Source organism: Anopheles darlingi, chromosome 2, assembly GCF_943734745.1.
Source record: "Anopheles darlingi chromosome 2, idAnoDarlMG_H_01, whole genome shotgun sequence".
NCBI lineage: Eukaryota > Metazoa > Arthropoda > Insecta > Diptera > Culicidae > Anopheles > Anopheles darlingi.
Genome location: NC_064874.1, coordinates 33,305,555 through 33,323,844, shown reverse-complemented (window position 1 = coordinate 33,323,844; position 18,290 = coordinate 33,305,555). Strand labels below are relative to the sequence as shown.

General features: G+C 47.6%; 1 protein-coding gene across 2 annotated transcripts in view; it reads right to left on the bottom strand.

The window, feature by feature from the left end:
• LOC125949127 (uncharacterized) overlaps positions 1-18,290 on the bottom strand; it is a 49,092-nt gene that overhangs the window by 6,867 nt on the left and 23,935 nt on the right. For both annotated transcript variants that reach the window (XM_049675871.1, XM_049675872.1), the window contains exons 2-3: positions 13,257-13,309; positions 51-951 (exon numbers count right to left, since the gene is read on the bottom strand). In XM_049675871.1, the coding sequence (XP_049531828.1) occupies positions 51-951; positions 13,257-13,309 (954 nt within the window). The remainder of the gene's footprint in view (positions 1-50; positions 952-13,256; positions 13,310-18,290) is intronic.

Here is an 18,290-nt window from a genome sequence, read left to right as displayed (position 1 = left end):
CTTTTGCGTCAAAAAACGCCTCTGATGTGGAAAAAAGGGGAAGAACTTACCATCAACATCCTCCGCAGCCACCTTATTACGATCGACCGGACCGATCCGGGCGTTCGCCAGCAGATAGGCACCGTCCAGGGAGTTCAGCAGGTCAAGGCCCTTGCTCAGGAGCGCCGCATCGGATTCGGTTCGCGAGCTGGCCACCGTCGTTCCGTCGTCGTCGTTCGATCCGGTCACAGGCCGGCGCAGGAAACGGCTCCTCTCGATCGCATTATCATCTTCCTCGTCGTCATCCTCCTCTTGCACCTCTCCACCATTACCACCATCTTGATCGTCGTTGGCGTTGGCCTCTCGTTGGAAGCTGGCGGTCCGTCGTCTCGGTTCGGTTCGTTCCGTACGCCGTCCCGATCGCTCCACTGGACCACCGTCCGCCTCACCATCGGTCGCAGGATCATCACCACCATCGTCGTCGTCATCATCATCATCATCATCGAGCGTCAGTTCCGGGAGTTCTTTCTCCCCGGCCGTTCTTGGACGTGGCAGCTGCTCATCCATCTCGTCCTGCGGGCCTCCTCCTCCTCCTCCTCCTCCACCTCTTCCTCCTGGTTTCACCGGTGGTGGCGATGAATTGCCGCGTCGCGACGGATGAAATTCATTAAACGGATTCGCTTCATTTACATTGCGATCGCGCATTCCGCTACCACCACCACCACCCCGTTCGCCGTTCGCCATCGTCATGCTCATCATGTTCGGAAAGTTATAAATATCCGCCTCATCTGGTGCGAGGGCGATGAAGTTTTCAGCATCCACCATACCTCCCCCAGCTCCTCCTGTTCCGACCATCCCATCCACGTCGCCGATGGTGAAACCGCCATTCTCTCGCCGATGGCGATGATGCTTCGATGTCTGCTGCTGCTGCTGCTGCTGCTGCAGGTGCTGGCCTTCCGGAGTCTCCTGTTCCTGCGTGAAGAAAGGCAAAGAAACGGATTAGCAAGCGAATCGAAGCCGGGTTCCGGTGTGGGAGTTGGTGTGGCTTCAGCGAATTCATTATCCTTCCACAACGTGCAAGGGGAAACAACGCTCAAGGGGAAACAATTGCGGAATTCAGAAATAAATTAAAAATGATGCGTCAGCCCAATTGCTTCAGCAATCTGGGTGGTGTGCTGCGTGGGGGGAAGGGTGGCAGGCGAGTCAAATCAATCACCGAATTATTTTTGTCCCTCCCCCCTCCCTCCCCACACTCTTTCACCAGCCCCTTAGGGCTACGCGTTCGAATGCGGATCGGTTTTCGCGGTAAGCTCATCCTGGGTTCGCCAGCGCGAGCGCTATTAATTAAGCTGGACCCAGGCTGGCGACTAGGAAGGGGGGGTGGTTACCACCCCCCTCTGACGGGGTAGCTGACGTTGCTAAGTTAGTTTTAATTAATTTAATTTGAGGTTTGGCACGAAGGGGGGGGGGGGGGATCTACGCCCAACAGTAGCGAACCCACACACACACACACACACACACACACACACAATCTGGTGGTGTACACCGGATGGACCTGGCGCAATGTCCGGACCATATTGCGTTGGGTTTTGTGGTGGCCAATCGGGTGGCGACGTTCGAAAGGTGCTTTGTGAAATGTGAAATGTGAATCAGTTCGTCGGAATGTTCTCTCACCAATGTCTGTGCAGCGATTCGAAACGAATTGCGATAACTCTGCTCAGAGTACACATTGCGAGGCTAATGGTATAATTCCGAGGGTTCAGTCTGTTACTAAAAGTTATTTTAGTATTCAAATATCATTATGGTTTTTCAAAAGTCAATTGCATTCAAACGATTGCAATGTGTCACTGTGGAATAGCAACAATAAAGTTGATAATAAACTAAACACATTGTGCAGCAATAAAAATGTTTTGGTTTTTTTTTGCATTTCTCGATAATATTCATCTCTTGACAGGCTATTAGTAAAGGTTCTCGCTTTGATGGTAATGTTATGAACTTTGTTTATTTAAAAAGTTTTTGGCACTTCTTTCGCAAAATAAATTGACTAGAATTGGGTCTGAAGAATTGGACATTCGGCGAGGAGATAATTGCATTATAATTGCACAATAATTGAAAAATGCATTGATTCTTATGTTATCCGATTCTATTAAAACTGTTTGAATCAAAGCTGTAATTTTATTTCACTTCAAGGCCTCCAGATCCATAAAAATGATCTTTCGCCCAGTGAAGGGCAGGATTATCTCCTCTTAAGTAGTAGTAAGTAGAGGGTACAAAAAACAACGAGAAGAAGTGTCCTCTTGATCAATCACCATTTCTGTTTGATCACAAACCGTTTTCTTCGTACCACGTAACAAATCCCAGGATCAATAGTTAAACTTGTCGGAATTAAATCTACCATTTGCGCATACAGTGCAAAGTCTGCTGGGTGTTTGTGTTTTTGTGATATGAACAATTACCGCAGCGTTTGACATTAGTAAACAATCTGCGTTGTAAGTACTTAATGCATAGCGGCCCTTCAAGTTTTAATAAAGCCCTTCTAAATTATTGATCAACAATAAGTATAGACAAAATATTTCATATATTTCCACAAAAACATGTTTTCGTTAAGCAAAATTGGTTACTTCACTTTTCAATACTTTTTTCAAGTAACTGTAGGTGAATTATCAAAATAATTCGACGTCACTCCTTGCAGAAATGGCTTTAGTAAAAAAAAAGTATTTCTTCGAAATACAAAACAATTGAAGCATCATTGCATGCATAGTCATCATCGAAAACGTTCTTCATCTGTTCACATTTTGCACTTTGATACAGTTTGAATTTGGCGTTAACATACGACTTTCAATGCTAAATGCTGGTGGTTGATGATTTGTATGATTTCATTTTTTTGAGTAAAAATGTGTGGCTCGATATTTCAAGAGACTCTTCATTTGAAATACTCAACAAAGCTTGATAAACCCCCGGGGATGCCTCACTTAGGCATCACATCATACACCAAGCTACACTCTTAAATCGATAGCACGAATCGAATTTGCGGATTTACAGTCGCTCTTTCGCTTTCTCTCTCTCTCTCTCTCTCTCTCTCTCTCTCTCTCTCTCTCTCTCTCTCGCTCCACTAGCAGCAAAACCGTAAACCAGCGTTTTTATGAAACAAATAAAATTCACAACGTCATTACCGAGTACAATCAGTGGATTCGTTCGCTTCGCTGGCGGTTGAAGTGGCATCGCATCCAAAGCGCACGGACGAAGCGGAGGGAACAAACCGTTATGAGGGAGGAGAAGAAAAAAGTGGAGCAAAAACCAGGACCGTTCATAATGCGAGTACGCCCGCGGCCCGGAGTTCTTGGCCGAAGCTCTCAAGCGTCGAGTCGAGTGACGATAGCTGCTAGAAATCGTGATTCGTGCTGGGTGCATAATTCCCGGTTGCCCGATGAAGCGGTCTCGTTCGCCATCGATTCCATCCGCAATGATCGTCATTACGGGCTGGCGATTCCGTTGAGGAGGAAAGGAGAAGAAAGCAGAGAAAGTGAGAGAGGGCAAGAGTTTTGCTTCTTCATTTTGTGGTTTACGTTCCCCGTTCATCGAGCTTTCTATTTGTTGCTATCGGGATGCGAAATCTGCTTCCAATTTCCCCTTATCGGAAGTGTCTGATGATTATGCGATGCTGGAGGTTGCCGCTGCCGCTGGTTGGTGGGCGAGTGCCCCCGACTCCCCACCCCCAACGGGGCCATTGCTGATCAACTTTTTGTTGAAGCCTGGCTGCACACCACGTTGCGTGGCAGATACAAGATGAATCCATGCGGAGTGTCGCACTTGGAATGGTTGGCATCACATCGCATAGATTGTAGGTAACCTGTTAAGGTTTATGCTCTTTGACGTACACTGGGTCGTCTAGCGTTTGCTAAGAGGATTTAATGCGCGCTTGTGTGTGTGTGATCCAGTGCATTTCTCACAATTCGAAGATTCCAATGATAGATATGTTCGAATGAATTTCATTAAATGTTAAATTAAAATCATAAATGTTAAAGAGAAAGGAATATATTTATTGAATGAGCGCTAAGTACCTTATTTTTAACATATGTAAGGATGCACGAGCAGTATGTTTAACCAAAACGCACCTCTTATAAAGTGAGTTAGCTCAAATTGCTCCTAGATGGAGCTTTCAACGCCGAATGCTTCAATATTGATGAAAAAACAAAAAAAAAATGCAATGCAAACAATTCAATACATCAAACGTCTGAATCTATGGTTTTGCTCCGCACCTGTAAAGGAAAGCATTTAATTCGTTAGGAAAACGGCGCAGCCAACCTATCCAATTCCTCCAATGGAGACGCCTGGTACACAATGGAGGCGCCTGGTAGCTCAACCGTTTTCACGATCACGATGGCCCTTTGTGCCTAACAGGAAAATGCGACGAATGGAACGCATTTTTTCCACTGCATTTTGTCGTCATGCTTCGCTTTATAATCCCATAAAAAAGATGGGGAAAAATATCATGCATTCATTCTCCGTCCCTTGTTTTCCCTTCGCCCAAAATACGCTTTCAGCTTCAGCTGCGGTATTCATTTTACATCGAGAAACGAATCGCCTGGCATCGCCTGGCATCGGTAGACACAGCTGCACCGTCTGATGGTTGTTCTATCGAGCGCTTGTTTACAACCAACGCTCGATGTGCTTTGAAAATAGATAAACCACGGGCAAGGTTTCCATCGAACCGGTTCGATCGCTCGGAATGAAGTGGCTGGTGGTTGGACCGCGTATGCAAACATACATGCAACGGCATGGCACGACAGGGCGGACAGCGGTGACAGAAAAAGGCCATAAATTCACAATCAACAGACACGAGCTACTCCCCTTCCCCTGTCTTCCATTCAATGGTGTTCCAGCATTTGCGAGCAATTCCAGTACTTCCACCAGCATTCGATACTTCGAAACCGTGGTTCTGCTTCGTCTCTCGGTTTCGAAGTATCGAAAAGCAATAAAAGAAATAGAAAACCTTCCTGAACTGACAGCTGCGAGTGACATCCGGCGACGCAAATATGTTACTTTCATCGGGTAACGATTCCACCCGATATGGGAGCTCCGGTAATTTATCAACTGGCGCTGTGTGCGGCTCGTGGAAACCAGGAATTTGCAGAGAGCGCAGAGAATGCAGAGAGAGAGAGAGAGAGAGAGAGAGAGAGAGAGAGAGAGGTCGTCGCAAGAATGGATGGCAGATTCCGAGGAACGGGGGAATTAATTCCCTTTCGTTTGATGAATTTCGGCACGGGGTGGTGGAGTAGTGGTGCGGGCCGTTCCGTGAGCAACATTCAACATGTTTGCATGCTGTGTAAAGAGGCTCGAGGCGTATCACGTTTTGGTGTTGGGTAGCGCGGTGTTACAGCTGTGCGGTATTTTCTCTGAAAAGGGTAATTAGTCGAAAGCAAACATATTTCGATCTATTTATGGTGTACCCGGTACGGATCTAAGGCTGTGGTGGGTTGTGCATTCTGTACCTGATATAATTTTGGTTTTGCCAAGTGATCGCTTTCAGAATAACTTCTAGGATAGTAGATGTGCTGATGCATCGCTGTATGGTTTGTCTTATTGTTTTTCTATCTTGTACAATATGTACTTTGCGTGCCGAAAAATTCGAAAACTCCAGAAATTATTGCGTTTCGTGATAGTTTGACAGCTCATTCTAGGCACTATGAGTTCGTCTTGCTCGGGGGCATGGGAAATGTTGAGAATGTTCTGTCCGTTTTTGGCAAATTGAATCTCTTTTTTGCACTGGCTTTTCACTTCGCAGCTTACTTGATTTGATATTATTTCAAAATATTGGATGAAAAACTTTTAGCTCCAATCCAATCCCAGCTTCGATGAATCGATATCGATTCGATATTCCAACTCTTATTTGACCATCATCGCCTACTGTGGTACTTTTATTTTCTATACCCATCAGACCAAAGAACGCTTGGTTTGTGCAAACCAAGGTAGATTGGTTGATTCGCTATTTTGTCTTCCAAAAAAGATTTGTCAAGTGGTTTAAGTTTTTGCGATAATTGTCGTTAGAACAAAAATTATGAAAATAGTCAGAAGATCAAGTATAGGATTGCACAGCCAACATTTAAAGACCCTTCAAGAGTCGAGTGGCAGAACGATGTTTGTGGGGTCAACTAGTTAACAATAAAAAACAGAGCAAGAGGCTCTCTAAACAGACTTACAAACGTAGTTTGAGCTTCGGGCAGCTTAATATCATTTAGTGTTGTTCAACTGAAAAGCGAACCCGGAAACCTCCGGAGAACCGTTTCAGTAGCATATGCGCATCACTTTATGTCCAAAGCCAGACGTGCACCGACGTGGTCCAGCTACTCGAGTCAAACCACGCCGGCTACCCCCCTACAACCGAGACCTGATTGCGTTCTAATTTTACGGCCAAATGAAGCAATAAAAAAGGGAGGGAACACATAAAATGAATTTTCCCTCTCGGGTCCCTTCCGTGGCTTTTGACCTTCCACCCGTCACGGAAACCACACGGGTGCATGCGTGTGTGTGTGTGTGAGAATTTATGAGAAGAAAGGTAGCTTCCTGTCGGGCCATTCCAAGAAAAAAGAGAGCGAAAGACCTCCCTACTCTGCCCTCTGGGTACGTTACGGTATTGGACGGATTGACTGATTGCAGGTAAGCGCACACCGTTGTCCTGGAGAATGATTCTTCCTCTACCCTTGCTGCCCATCCCTCACCCCTCCCCAAAGCACCCCTTCTGCCACGTGTGTTGGTGTGGAAGAGGTCGATTTACCTCATTCATCAATCTCGGACGTGAATGACGGTAATACCCTTTTCTGGCGACGCCGCGCCGGTCCATCCACCATTCCGGAGGACGGAAAACCGGAAAGAACCCCCCCAAGGTGGGACGATCCCTTCTTTACCGGGAGCGCAGAGAGAGAAAGAGAGAAAGAAGGAGAGAGAGAGAGCGAGTAAGTGGTGTGGTCATTACGCACGAGAAATGCTGGATTCTCGCACCGTTCGTTCGGTTGTCGGAATGTGGTTTTGTCGCTTAGTGGTTCCCGCGTGGAACCTGTCTGTCCTTCCACCCTCCGCTTTCCCCCGTTTTGGCCATCCTCATCCGGATTGTGTTTCATTTGTTTTGCGCCCACTCCGCACTCCGACGACTCCGACGACTCCGACGAATCCGACGGCCATACGGTTGAACCCTCGAGACAACTTCATCTCGAATCCGAAACGAAGGACGAACGGAGCCAAACGCACCGGAAGCCATTTGTTGCATGCCGCAAGCAAGCATAAGGATTCAATTTTCGGGCTCATTTCGTGGAAAAATCTATCAACTCCGGGCCGGCCCCGGGATCGGTCTGATCGGTTCCGCTCTCTTAGCTCCCGTCACCGTTTGTCGTCGAATGGGAAACCGCAGAATCTGAACCCGAACCTCGGAAAACCGTACGGAACGGAACGGAATGGAATGGTCCGTTCCGGTTGAATTGACGAGACCGAGTTGGCAGCAAAGGTGAAAGGTGGCATCCACTTCTGGAGGAGGGGAGAGGAGGTAGCAAAGGAACAGCAACATAAATCAATTACGTTTTCAGGGGCCAGTGTTGCCGCACAATGGAAATTCAATTAGGGTCCTCGCCGGTGTGTTGGGATTCCTTCCTCTCAATCCCGCAATCCGTCCATCGATCCACGCCCTGGTGCCTTTCTCTCTCTCTCTCTCTTTCTCTCTCTGTCTCTCTCTAGTTTGAGCACAACCTGCATCCAGCAAGATCCGAGGATAATGAAAATGCCTATCTACCCGGGTGATACGTCGGAAAACCCGTTCCCGTGCGCTCTTCCATGCTGACCTCACCACCGGAGGCAGTAGCCAGAACCTTATCGTAGCGGACTCTCGGGAGAGTAATTATGCTCGATGCTGCGTTGTACTAGCGATTGGTTGGCCGCACCGTTCGGTCACAACATGAAGCAAGGCAACATGGCGTGGAGGGGGAGAGGCATTATGGTAATTTTATTGACTCGAACAATAATCAGATTATCGGTAAATTAAGCTGCTGTGCTCTGTGCTGTGTGTGTGTGTGTGTGTGTGCGCCTTCCGGTGTGAATGACATTTTGACGGCCTTGTCACCGGTGTTCTCGGACGGAGCGGATCGGATCATGATTGTGGACATCTTGATTGTGGCAGGTCGGTTCGTTCGAGTTGCCTGTTTGGTTTTTAGTGACTGACACTTCCATTCGACTGGTTTTTGGTTGGGGGGGGAGGTGGGGCATTTAAAATTCCCCTGCAATCTCTTTCCAGGACACCATTTTCCAGTAACTTCCAACGGAGGTGCACGGATGGAGCATCGATTTTCTTTGCCGAGTCAACTGTCTTGACTTCGATGTTCGATGAAAGCGTCCGATATGTCACTCAAGCTGCTGCTGCAACCGCTGCCAATGGCTGTCAATCATCATGATTTCCGGTCAGCAGTTCAGCCGAAGAGTGTGACTGAATGCGGTCGTTCGTTGTGCGTTGTCACCCGGTGACCCGGCTGACCCGGCTGTACCGATCGATAAGCGTGAGGAAGCTTTTCGTCGCAGAAGGTTTTGATTTCCCGTCAAAGACTGCAAACTGGAAATGCAACCGAAGACGCAGCACGCGCTGTTCTCGCTTCTCGAGCACGTAAAATGGTGTTGGTGCCATTCGCGCAATGTCAATCACAATCGAAGGGGGTGAGTAGGGGTAGCACGTTTCAAGATGATAATCAGACCAATGCTGAAGGCAGAATGGACAATGGACGGTGCCGTCCGAGCGGGATAGTAATCAAATCAAATTAATAACACTGAGACAGCACATCCGGCGACATGCTATGGGTTTATTGATTGATCAAATTACTGGTACGGGAGGGCAATTGGTGGGTGCAGGTCGCAGGTGAAGCTGGTAGCTTAGGCAATGAATTATTTATCGGGATTGGTGCCATCTCTAGGATCTTACTCGTTCGAAGTCATTACCGCAAAATGCTGCAAAGACCATCAGGAACAGCATTTGGATTTGGAGCATTGGTCAAGGGAAATGATTTCGGACAGGAAGGAAATTGTTTGTGATTCGATTTTTGACTTCCACTTGAAGCGATAAAGATTGAGATATTGCTTTAGTAATCAATTTTACGATGTGAACCTTATTAACCTATTGCATTAGCTACTGGAAAATGCTTTAAATAATTGAATTGAGTTCAATTGCTCACAAAGTTTACGCTTTGCTTTTTCTGACAGATTTAAACATTCGAAAATATGCAGTAAGAATGTGGAATCAATCGGTTAAATGTGTCTGAGCATGTGTGATGTCTTGTATTAATTACCATCTACCTCCAAATTACAAGTATTGTTTTCATGAAGACTTATTGCTACGTTTGTTCCAAGCTCAATATCGATCGAATATAATATATCCAGACACCGCCCTCGATATTTTCCGCAAATTTCTATCATGTTTGGATGCCGTTTCAGCTTAAAAACCTACATTTCAATAAACCGTTTATCCTCTGTGTTCAATATTCCCTTCAAAATATACTGCTATCACACCAAATCAGAGTAATCAATTCTTGGAGTATGCAAAATAATTAATAAATAAATAAAGTGTTCTTCCTCCATAACTTAGCACTCAAGTGTTGTTGAACAAATGTTTCGTAGCTAGATTTCCTGCTATTTCAGATCACAAATTTTGCTTTATATTTTGCTGATTGCTCTGTCGCTTTAGCCAGAACCTTTTCATGAATTCTCATTGAGTAGTACTTTCGCTCAAATAATAAATCATATTCAAACGTTTCTAACATTGATCTAACTGTCCAACAATAACACTATGATATACCGTGAATATTGAGTTTCCATGTAAAGCCTTTGTTTGATTTGAGACGAATATTATAAAAATATTAGAAAAGAAAGCTTAATGGCAGCACGGATCATTCGTTTTTGGCCCGAACACAATCCTTAATGCTTCGACATCAAAGCGCAATGCGGGCAAAAGTTTCTCGGCAGCTTAATTGCTAAACGTTATTCTTTCAATCATTTTTATCGAGAAGCAGCGGCAGCGGCCTCGGCCTTCGACAAACAACGGCCAATGAAGCGTAAACGGTACCGAGAAGCCGCCGAGAAGGCGTGCCTGTTGCATGCTGATGCTTAACTTCTACACCGGAGTCCGATGGCCACCGATGGCCGATGGGCTATTCAACTTATCCGCACCTAATTTCCCACACCATTTCCGCGCGGTTCCGAGCTAAAGCAAAGCTAAAGATTCCCGGCCGTCCGGCCCGGTTCCATCCATCCCGTCCGACCAATCCACCTAATGAAAGCGCCCTAATCGTACAAATTGGATCGATTCCCCAAGCGAAAAACCGATAAGAACCGCTACCGAAAACCCAATCATCGGACGGCCGATCAGCCGTTCACTTCCATTCCATGCTTGCGCCGCTCGCCGTCGTACCTTTTATGGGTCTTGAAATCAATGCTCCGTTGTAATCATTGATTACTAGTCTTTTATAGCATTTTCCAATTTTCGAGACGAGGCTCGGTGTCGGTGTCTGTGTGTGTGTTTGTGTGTATGGGTGCGATCCCTTACCCGTGTGGTCCTTTAGCACTTGGTCCGGTAGCGTGATGCGAGAAAACGAAGGTTCGTCGATGGCAAGTCATGCCGCAGACCGCAGGCCGACCGACCGATGGACCGAGGGACGCGAAGCGACCGGAGGTCGGCCCGTGGGAAAGTTGCTTTTTGGCCGAAAATTCAATCAACCGGTCCCGGAGAATCGGTTCCCGGGTCTTTGCGGGATCCCCCCCCCCCCTGGTTGTGATCGCTTTCATCGGCATCATCGAATAGCCTTATCGTTTGTTCGCCGCACTCAACGGCCCCATCCTGGCCGCCGCTGCCGCCACCACCGATCTGTCTCTATCCAGCCCGGAAGGAGCGGACTTCCGTGGAGTGTGTGTGTGTACCAAGGCATTGCCACTGGCGGTTGGTCGCTTCGACACGACAGAGAAAGGACTTGGTGGTGGTAGCCCTGTATAAGATAGCAGCGAGTGACGGGATCCAATGTAGGAGATTGAGAGGAGGGAATTTCCATTTTTCATAATCCGTCCTGATAAACTGATAGCGCACTACCATCGCTCTCTCGCATGTAAGGAAGGACTCCTCATCTTGACAAATGCGCTACAGAACTCACACACACGCGCTTGTGGTGTGGGTTTGAGGGCTTAAAGTGCACAACATCTCGCTTCTGGTAGAGCGTGATGGCCACATGTGCCGAGCGGTTCTCTCCTCAGCGATTTTTTGACGATCTTTACTCAGACGACCTCATAAACGCTGTTGTCTGGCCAATTGGTGGCAATAGCTTCACTCCGTGAAACTTCTATATAGTACGAAGAGTACATGCAGTACATACAGTACTACCGAGAACAGTTCTATTTTTAGATGGATTTTTTATGATTGATAAAATATTGGTAGCATAATTTCCGCATGTGTCGTTGCACGAGTTGCAGTAAAATACAGAAAAACACTGGCAGATTGATGACAAAAGATCTTTTAAGGTATTCTACTAAAAACAATTAGAAACAGATGTCCATAGGATCTGCTACTCCAATCAGTTGGTGCTGAAGGTTTAAGCAAATCGCAAAGGATACAGAGAAGTTAGAAATGCAAACAACTCCGCTTAAATTTCACAAATTTTTACATTAAAAAGAGAATAACCTTTAATATAACATTGATACACCGAAGCGAGAAGTTTCATTAGTTTAGAGAACACTATTGATATTAATAAATAAGAAGTAGCGATTTTATTGGTTTTAAAAAACAAAGCATATAAAAAGACGTTTTACGGGTAATAAACCGTGAACATAAGAAAATAGACATCTCTTTTATTAAAATTTTACGCCTGTTTTTCATTTTTCATTTGATTACACAACTGTTTAAATACAATTTTTCAAAGTATAAATTAAGTTAAACAAATAAGTAAAAACACAAATAGTACAAATGAGTAAAACAGTCAAAATTTCCAGAAACAAACTAAAATTGGTCTGATAGATGCCCGAGGCAGTGTACGAAGCTACACATCCTTTGCATGCGATAGAGCATCCTAAATTTGCTTAAATATGTTTAAATTGAAGTCACCGAATAGTCGAATGATTCGAGAATCTGTCCACCAGTCACGGTGCTTATGAATTGATGGTGACGCTCATGAATTGACAGTGCATAGTTTCCAATCTCCAAAAAAGAGCAATAACTCGATCTCAAGGAGTGAGAAGAGTAGCAAAGAGCCAAAAAATAAATGAATGCACATTCATGTTGGCGCATTTGGAAGGCTTTTCGTCGCCGAAAACGATCAATCATGCACTTCACTGGACATTTTATTTCCATTTTCCATGGTGCCACCGAAGCCCCTGCTGAAAGCTGCCGTGACCACAAAAAACCGGGCTTATTAATAAATACTTAAACCGGCTAACCGACCGCCGGCCTGGCTGGCATCTGGACCAGCAACTCGACGCAGTCCGATGCCAGACGCTGATGTGACGGCATCATGGCTCAACATCGACATGGATTCACCATGAATTTGCCCAGCGGCCATTGCTGGCGCACTTGCTAATATCGTCTCGCGGTTTTGCGGTCCGGCGAGTCGGCGACCGAGGTCTGCGGCCGGAGGAAGGACGGCCTCCGACAATCTGTGGCACTCCTGTGTGCTGCGTTCCACATGCCCGACTAGCTTTTTCCGGGAAAACGGAAAGTTTATCGTTTATATCCCAGCAGCGGCAGCAGCAGCAGCAGCAGCAGCAGCATGCCATTGCGCCCTTGGGAATGCCTGGAACGACCGACGGCGACGGACAAATTCGTTACTCCCGTGCAGTTTTCCCCGTGCAATCCATTTAGTGAAGGAAAATATTGTTTTTCCGGTGAGCCAGAGAGCGAGAGAGAGAGAGAGAGCATTAGATGCGCCTTTGCACGGAGGGCTTCCTTCGGCACCACTTTCGGGAGGCCAGCTCCAGGCGGAAACTTTTAGATCGCTCCCTCCTCTCCTTTTAATATTCTGCCACGTGCTCAAGGGATGTGTGCGTGTGTGTGTGCTTGTGTGTGGTGCGGTATTTTTAGAACCGAATTCCTGCCGAACGATGCCGCCCGAGCTGTGAATGCAAGTGGCCACCGGGCTTCCTGGAGGGACGGAGCACGATAGTGATGTAATCGGATTTAAGCCGCCCAGAATGACGTCATGCCGTGGACAGTGTGATGTTCTATGTGTGCGTGTGTGTCGGTGTTGCGGTGGCCGCATGTCTGCACGACTTACCTGGGGACTCGTTTCATTCCTGCTTGCTCCAGTCGCCTCGGACTTGGGGCCATCTGGGATGATTGGAGTTGGAGTGCGACCGTCGACGACGATGACGATGACGATAACGATGACCACCGGAAGAGAACGAGAAGAGAGAAGAAGAAAAGACGCAAAATAGATTAACATTCGGGTATTCACTCCAGTGGTGGTCCAACCGTCCTGATGTCCTCTCTGGTTGTCTCTGGTTGGCTTGCTTCTCGCAGCTAAACAGGATGTGACCCCTATTTGGACGGCTTATCGGCTTTAGGAACTGCTGCAACATACACGCTCCAGTGCCGTCCACCTTGCAGGCTGCATGCTGCTGCTTCTGCTCTGCTCTCTTAATGTTTCCAATGTTTTGTGATGCTGTGTGACTCCGAAAACTGGGTCAGCGATCGAAACGAAAGCGATTGCCAATCAATTGAACCGGAAACTTGGGGACCTAAAATGACGTTGGCATGTGTGACGTCCCGTGGTACAGCAACTCCCTCCCTTCCTGGAACTCTCACCCGTACTCCCCATGTCAATCAATGGCTAAATCCTCCTCTCGGCTTCATTATTCCCCATGGCCGTATTTTGATGATGATGTTGTGTTTGCCTGTTTTCGGTTCGAATTTTCCATTTCCGATTTCCTCGCCCTTCTCCACCGCCAAAAAAACCACAAAAACACATTACCATGCCCTTCGCCTGACTGACCGCATACGATGTACACACGATGATGATGATGGTGATGATGGTGATGGCGTCGCGCATTGATGGTGGAGTTCTGTTAATTAACAAACTAATTTCAAATTTCCCCATCAACGGACCCCACAGGCGATCGATGGCGGGTGACTACTTTTGCTGGCTTTTGATCTGCCATCTCCCTGCTCATCCCCCCAATGGCCCTATTGGTGGTTGTCAATTTTCCCATTTCCCCACCGGCCACCAGGCGCCTCCATTCCACGGGCGCACGTGGCAGGTTTAAGGGCTCTTCCACGTCAACATCAACGTCTGTTGGTGTTGCTGGTTGGTGTGCTGGTGCCACACACACATTAGAATGATAATGGAAAGTCTCGGTGTCATCTCAACGAGCGAAACTTTTCACATTTTCCTAAACCGTAAGGCGGAGCACGCTCGAGAGAGAAAAGCTGGCCGAGCTGTGCGATACGTAAATGCGACAGCATAATGATGGTGGCGGTCATGGCCTGGCCAAACTGGATCTCAAAGGATGCTCCTCATCGAAGGGGGGTGGGGGTCAAAGGATAATTTTACGCTCGTTCGTTCGCTGGCATACTTTTGCTCAATCTGTTTCGATCATTTTCGGTTTCCAACGGCAAAGTGACGCCACCCTTGAAGGATCTTGAAGAGTCTGGACTGGCCGGCCCCTTTCCACGAGCCGGCCACGTGCTCGAGAGCCGCGACGTGCCGGTGCACGTCATCGATCGGTCTCCGAGACGAATAAACATTTCAAATCACGTACCACCCGCGGCTGAGAGCGTACGAAAAGGGGTGTGGTGGGGTGGAAAACACTTTTCCTCTATTACCGGGGCCTCACTCATACACAAACACACACACACACACACACGTACACTCTGTTGCACGACGTTCGGTGCGCTCAAGCTTTGTGCATCATCCGGTCATCGAAGCCAAGGAAAGTCAAAGTCCAAGGCGCGTGCGGTGATGATGATGATGATGATGATGGATAGTTTGCCCGGGGAAAAGTTAGCCTCTGAGCGTCTCAGCGAAATCTGTTGACTCAAGTCCACTTTCAGGAGGCGTGCCTGGCCCTGGCCCTGGCCGATTGAAGCACCAAACGGAGGGGCCTTCCGTTCGTCCGACCTTCAAATGGTGAGAGCGGATTCGTGTTTCACTGGAGCGTGACTGAAGAAGATACCCCCGGAGCGGATACCGGCTGGCGATGAGATGACGGTTTTTGATTTAATGACGTGGGTTTGTTGGCTTAAACGAGGAAGGGTGCCCCTCCCCCCACTCCCCTCTCCCTTTACCACGTTACTGGAAGGAGGTTGGCTTCTTCGTTGTCTGTAACCATCGTAACCACTGGATTTAAGCGTTAAGCAAAAAGCTTATCGGATGGTGTTTCGAAACACGCAGAAAATGTTCGTTGCGATAACGATTTTTGTCGTATCGCAACAAAATTAGCTCCGTTTAGCTCCAGTTTCTACCGTAAAACACACAAAACAGAACTCTATTCACACAAAACATATAATAATTCCACGAAATAACTTGCTCGATGTTGCTCTCTAAACACACATCACTAAGCGCGTAACCGTACACAAATAAAATCGAGGCCTGCTTTCGTTTGAACTGTCAAAATTAACTGTGGTCGCCGTGCAAAAATGTAGCCTGGTTTTTTTTTCGTTGCGATACCAAAAATTTTCTGCAAGTGTAGAAACACTCGGCGAGTTGAAGGTTTATTTGGTAAAAAGTAAAGGACCAGAGTAACGTTAAAACGTGTTCTTATGACGTTAAATTCATTACAAAGCAATAGGATTCGTTCGTTCGATCGTTGCCCATGGTAACGGGGTGGCTGCGTTGCTAGCCACAACGGTTGGTCCGCAAGACGCAATCCGATAAACCGATGACAATGTTACCGCATCAATTTACTGTCCGCGATTTATTGCTCATCTGCTCTCTTTTTCTTGTTCTTTTGCTCTCTCTCTCTCTCTCTCTCTCTCTCTCTCGCGCTCTCTCTCTCTCTCTCTGTTTCGACTCGCCGATAAGGCCTAGAAGTAACTTTTAATGAGATCTCCGATGGACGGAGGTTCTTTGAAGGGGTAGGGGTTCGTTCGCAGACCGCATAAGGGATGATTGATTCCTGGTAAAGAGCGAGAGCGAGAGAGAGAGAAAGAGCAAGGGAAGGGTGGCTTTGGCTTTGGGCCGCAAAGTATCTTGCAAACGGTTGCTACCATCTAATGCGCCACTACCCAGTGCGCCGCGATAAATCATGTTTTTATTTCGCTTCCAAACAACGCTCGCTCGGTAGCCGTCGGGCCGGAGCAACGCGAAGTTGGAGGAAGGAGAAAGGGGGTTGGAAGCGATTGCTCGTCATCGTAAATGTACATCCCGCGTTGCCGGAGGCAGTTTGGAAATGATTGCCGCAGCAAATCGCTTTCGCAAACCGCCAGCACCAGCACCACGAGCACCAAGGACGGGTTATGCTAGCATAATTTACCTTTTTCATGCGAAAACTTTGGGTTTCTTTGCGTGCCCAGGGGCTAGGAGGAGGAAGAGGAGGGGATGAGGGTGCTTTGGTTGCCGTGGTTGAAAGTTTCTCGATCGTTAATTGAGTTTTGTGTACCGGTCGTACCCTCCGGCTCTAGCGTCTGTGTGTGTGTGTGTGTGAGTCCATGTTTGTGGCGTCTGGTGTCCTTTTGGGCTTCTTCTCGATTCTCGACGCTACCTAATGAAGCGCAAAAGTCCAGCCAGTTGGTATCAGCCCGACACTGGCACCGATATCGTGGCCTTCATTAGCGATCGGAACGGTACACAAATCGGTTTGATTTGATTTGGTGCAGATGAAGTGTGGTCCCGACAAGCCAATCACGACAAGCGCGTCATTAATACGTTTCATCCCCGCGACTGCTGACCAATTTTTTACCTTTCGATTGAGATTGAGTAAAAGAGCTTTCAATTAAAACTTTTCGATAAACTCACAGACACAGGACACTCCAGTACGCTGCGCTGTGTGTGTGTGTGTGTGTGTGTGTGTGTTTGTTGATGGCTCCATCTCGATCCTTCTCGATGATAGATGTGATCGTGTGTGTTTGGTTACGGTCATGGCACCAACGGATTCATCGATAAAACGTTTTTCGCTTTGCTGGCGTCTGGCTTCGCAGCACACGGATTGCGTGGCGGCATCCATTTGGCATCCAGCAGGACCACGCGAACCACGCAAACCATGAGGACTCCAGGCACACTTCTGGAGCATGCCGATCGCCGTTCTACACGCCAAGCCAAGCATTAGCAACGTTCACAGTGTGGCCGCTCTATCGCGTAACCGCGTGACTTTTTGTGTCCCTTTCCTCCCTTCCTTCGGCTGGTGTAAAGACCCCTTTCTCCTTGGCGTGCTAGACGAGGGACACTACACTCTGGTCTGTGCGCACACGACGCGGCGCAAAGTGGTTCGCGGTTTTGCTATAATTAATTTTAATCGCTGCGCCATCTCACCACTTGGTTGGCTCCGGTTGGCTTTTCTCCCCTCTTTTCTCGCATCTTCACCTCTTTCTTGTGGTTTTCAACACCCCCCCCGAAACGCCTGAGACCCTTAATAGCTACTGCTGCTGCTGGTTTGCTGGTCGTGTGGTAATTGAATAAAATTGTAATGAGCGTTTTAATTCACTTTAATTAACGGCACAATTCGTAACGGCTGGCATGGACCGGGATGGCATGGAGCGCGCATACTATGTTGCCGTCCACACGCCACGCCAAAAGGTAAGCCAACCAACCAACCGTTCCAGCCATCAGCCTCTGTCCACTGGTCGGTGTTGGGGCTGTTTGGCTGAAAATTAATGCCGTAAATGAGTTATTGTGGGCGAAAGGAGGTTGCTCTCACCAGGTCATCAGGACCAGGCCTACAGAGAGCGTAGAGACACCCCCCCCCCCCCCCCCGGGAAGGAAAAGGTAATCGGATTGGCCGGGTAACCGGATTTTACGGTGGTGGTGCACGATCTTCGATCGGATCGATCTCCGCTCAAGCGGCAATCGCCAATTTGCATGCCCATCGTACGCACGGGCCTCGGGCACTAATCGGTGGAAAATGTTGTTATCCCCCTTGCACGTACCGCCCTGGCGACTGGGCGGGTGGGCTTGATGCCTTGCTCCATCTCTCGAGCTCGATTGGAAAATGTGGAAAAAGCTAATAATATTTTAAACCTCCTTCCGGGATGGGGTTTCGAAGGAATGTAAAGTTAATAAATGGATTCCCTGAATTTGCCTTATCACATATATGTTTGTTGCCAGCCCGCGCGAAGGAATTGGAAGAGTAAGAGAAGTGATTAATCAGAAAACGAG